Here is a 3,304-nt window from a genome sequence, read left to right as displayed (position 1 = left end):
AAAAAAAAAAAATTCGTTCAGCAGAAGCAATTCGCCGCCATCCGCATCCACGTTAATGTAATGAGTATATATATGTCCCTTTCCATATGTATGCGCTTATGTACATTTTTAAATGTGAAAGTTTGCCAAAATATGGAATCTTCATTTGACCCTATTTTTTGAGTTATGTTCACATTTGAATCAGATACTTGAGCAGCGCAATGACATGAAGGAAAAGGGTGTTTCACGTTTTTTCCCCAGCGTATGCGGAGTTATTACATACAAGGCGTATGGGCAGTGTTCCCTTTTCCGCTTCTTTAATTTGTGCAATTTTTTCGTGATTTGGGGTGATTTCCCCTTTCTGAAGGGTTATCGGAAGTTCGAAGTGGATCGAATGCTGCGGTGTAGCCTACCAGACGTGCATACAAGTGCTGTCCACTTAGCTGGCCATTATGCGTTTATACACGTATGTCTGTTTGGCGAACGAGTAAGCGCCTGATTGGGGACTCCGTTTTGGGAAATCTGCGCTGCACATGCACAGATGAACGCGAATCCCGATATGAGATCCACATTTTGACAATTCAGACGAGTAGAGCGACGTTCAAGAAGTTCGAATTGGCAGGCGTGTGGGGAAGACCATAAACGTAAGTGATAACACGGGGGGTTATCGGAAGAGCTGTTTTGGGGTCGTCGGAGGGGGAAGCATTCCAATCCAGTTTGATGGGCAATTTGTAAATTGAAAACTTTTGCGCAGCTAAGCAAGTCCTTCACTTCACCGCTTCACTACACGACACTTTGGATCCACTCCCCCCCAAGCTAACACCATGTCGAGCGAACTAACAAACAGCGATTTCCGCCTCATCTTTGACAACTACGAAAAGGAAAAGAAGGAAAGGGAAAACAACTTGCTGCTGAAGGAGCAGAAGAAATTGAAGAGAAAACAAAAATATTTAACAAAAAAAAAAAAAAGTGAAGAAAAAGAAGAACAAAAATATAGAGACAGAGCAGAAGAAAGGAGAAAAGGAATCGTAAAAGATGTTAAGGATGCAAGTGTGCTATATGACAATGCGAATAACACAATTGATGAGTCGAAATTCATGGGAGGAGATACGGAACATACCCATTTGGTTAAAGGGCTTGACTATTTACTTTTAAACAAAGTAAGAAATAAATTAATTGATAAGATAAGCTCAGAGAAGGAAAAATTAAAAGCAAATAAAACGAGTGATGGTCGGATATCCAACAAAATACCAACTTTTTCCAACGAAGAATCGAGGCACATTTTTAAATATTTTTTTCTGTATGAACATCCACATCATATACATTTTAAAAAGAAAATAGAGAACATTTATGATAACATAATAAATAATATGAAATTTAAAAATTACAACAAAAATATTTACTCCGTTAATTATAAGTACAACATCAGTATGGAGGTGGAAAAAAATGATGTGCCTATCAGGTATATATACAAGGTAGAAGACGTTAAGGTGAATTATACTTACCATTTGAAAGCCTCCGTTTTGGACGAAATAGATGTATGCTTTAAGTGGCACATGGAAAATAAGAAAAAAAAAAAAAATGAAAGATTGCCAAAGAGACCACTAACAGCTAGCTTTTTTCAGCAGGAACAGAATTATGAGCTTGTCCAGGAGGACGACGATGACATTGACATTTTTAAGAACGATGAGGATGCGGTTAGCGGTGACGCCAAACGGGCTAACAGCACAGCCACTGCGACGGATGCTGCGAATGTTAGGGGCAACCACCTGGGAAGCAGCGCAGATGAGGAGGAGATGAAGAAGAAGGACGACGATGATGATAATGATAGTTATAGTGATAATGATGACGATGACGATGACGATGATGATGATGATGATGATGACGATGATGGTGACGATGATGATGGTGGCAGATCAAATGCCAGTGGTGGGCACACGAAGCAACGCAATGAGGAAAAACACGAAAAAGACGAAAATAAAGAGACACAACTGGATAAGGGCGATAACATAAACTTGTTCTATTCTGGAAAATTGCCCTATAAAGGGAAGAGCAAAACTGAAAATGAGAATAATAAGAACAGCCTAACTGGAAACGTTTTTAAGGACACATATGATGAGTGCTATCCGGGTTATAGGAAGAGCGGCTTTTTTTAATGTACCCGTGTGATCCCCCCCACTCCTTATTCTTTTTTCTTTTTTTTTTTTTTTTTGTAATTTTTTTAACACATTTAAAGCCAGAAGAAAAGGAAAGGTGTCATAACTTGTTGTATTCAAAGAATAAAATTAGTGAGGAAAAAAGGAAAACACAAAAAAGGACATGATGACCGAGTTAGAAGCGTTTATAAACATAATTTCTTAAGGAGAGACCTTTTCATCCCCCTGGATGTGCATAAGCAGTGGAATAAAGCCTGTGACAATATATAGTTACGTGGTAAATTTTTGTACTGGATGGGGCCCCAATGGCGCAGAAATTGGAGTAAATTATGTGCCTTTCCCGCGTCATATGTTGTTACGAAAAGCATTACAACGTTAGCTCTCTTAGTGATAATGAGCAGATTTATTCAATCAGGGGCGCCGAGATTTTTTCTCGTATGTGTTTGAGGAATGATGAAAAAGTGGACAGCCCCTTCCTAATGCGGATCCCGCTTGAAGGATACAGTGCGGAAGGGTTTGCATAGCCCCACGAAGCCATGCAGATATGCGTGCATGAATACAGACACGTACATTAACCGATGGCATAAAACACGGCATTCGTCTACCTCCGTGTGGCCAACATTTGTTTGTGTGTTATTTTGAATTAAAGGTGTTTTTTTTTTTTTGTTCGAATTGGTACTCTTTTTACATTTTTTATATTTTATCAATCCCCACTCGAAAACCGCAAAAAAAAGGGTATATAAAACGCTCAATTTGAAGTTTCGTGGATGTCCCATTTTTTCCTTTGCGCCGCGAATACCGCGCTGATTTGAGGTTGCTCTATATTCGTCTGTCTGTTTACGTAAGTTCTTCTAATTCAACGAATACGTACAAAAGAAACAACAATTGACGGTTCGATTGGCGAAAAAAAAGAACAATGCGTAGTGGGGAAATCCGTCTGGGACGTTAAAAAGGTAATAACGGCACCCTGTGTTATCTTTATCAGAATGTAGGACGGCGATAAGAACCATGTTATTTGTTACGTATACAACTGTTAATCGCAAAGATGGGGAAAAAAAACCGTCATAAACGTCGGAATGCCTAAATAGAATAGACACTTAATCTGATCACACTTTTGTACTGATAAAATGGGTGGTTATCTGTTAAAAAAGGAAAGAAGTATGAAGGGA

General features: G+C 39.0%; 1 protein-coding gene across 1 annotated transcript; it reads left to right on the top strand.

Annotated features, from left to right (window-relative positions):
* Positions 1 to 803: 803 nt before the first annotated feature.
* On the top strand, positions 804 to 2,135 carry PCYB_141630 (RED-like protein; the record flags this gene model as incomplete). Its single annotated transcript, XM_004224634.1, has 2 exons — positions 804 to 1,517; positions 1,608 to 2,135. 2 exons carry the CDS (start codon positions 804 to 806, stop codon positions 2,133 to 2,135), a joined length of 1,242 nt encoding a protein of 413 aa, XP_004224682.1.
* Between the last annotated feature and the right edge of the window lie 1,169 nt (positions 2,136 to 3,304).

The sequence above is a fragment of the Plasmodium cynomolgi genome, chromosome 14 (genome assembly GCF_000321355.1).
Source record: "Plasmodium cynomolgi strain B DNA, chromosome 14, whole genome shotgun sequence".
Lineage (NCBI taxonomy): Eukaryota > Apicomplexa > Aconoidasida > Haemosporida > Plasmodiidae > Plasmodium > Plasmodium cynomolgi.
This window is presented reverse-complemented; position numbering and strand designations above follow the sequence as displayed.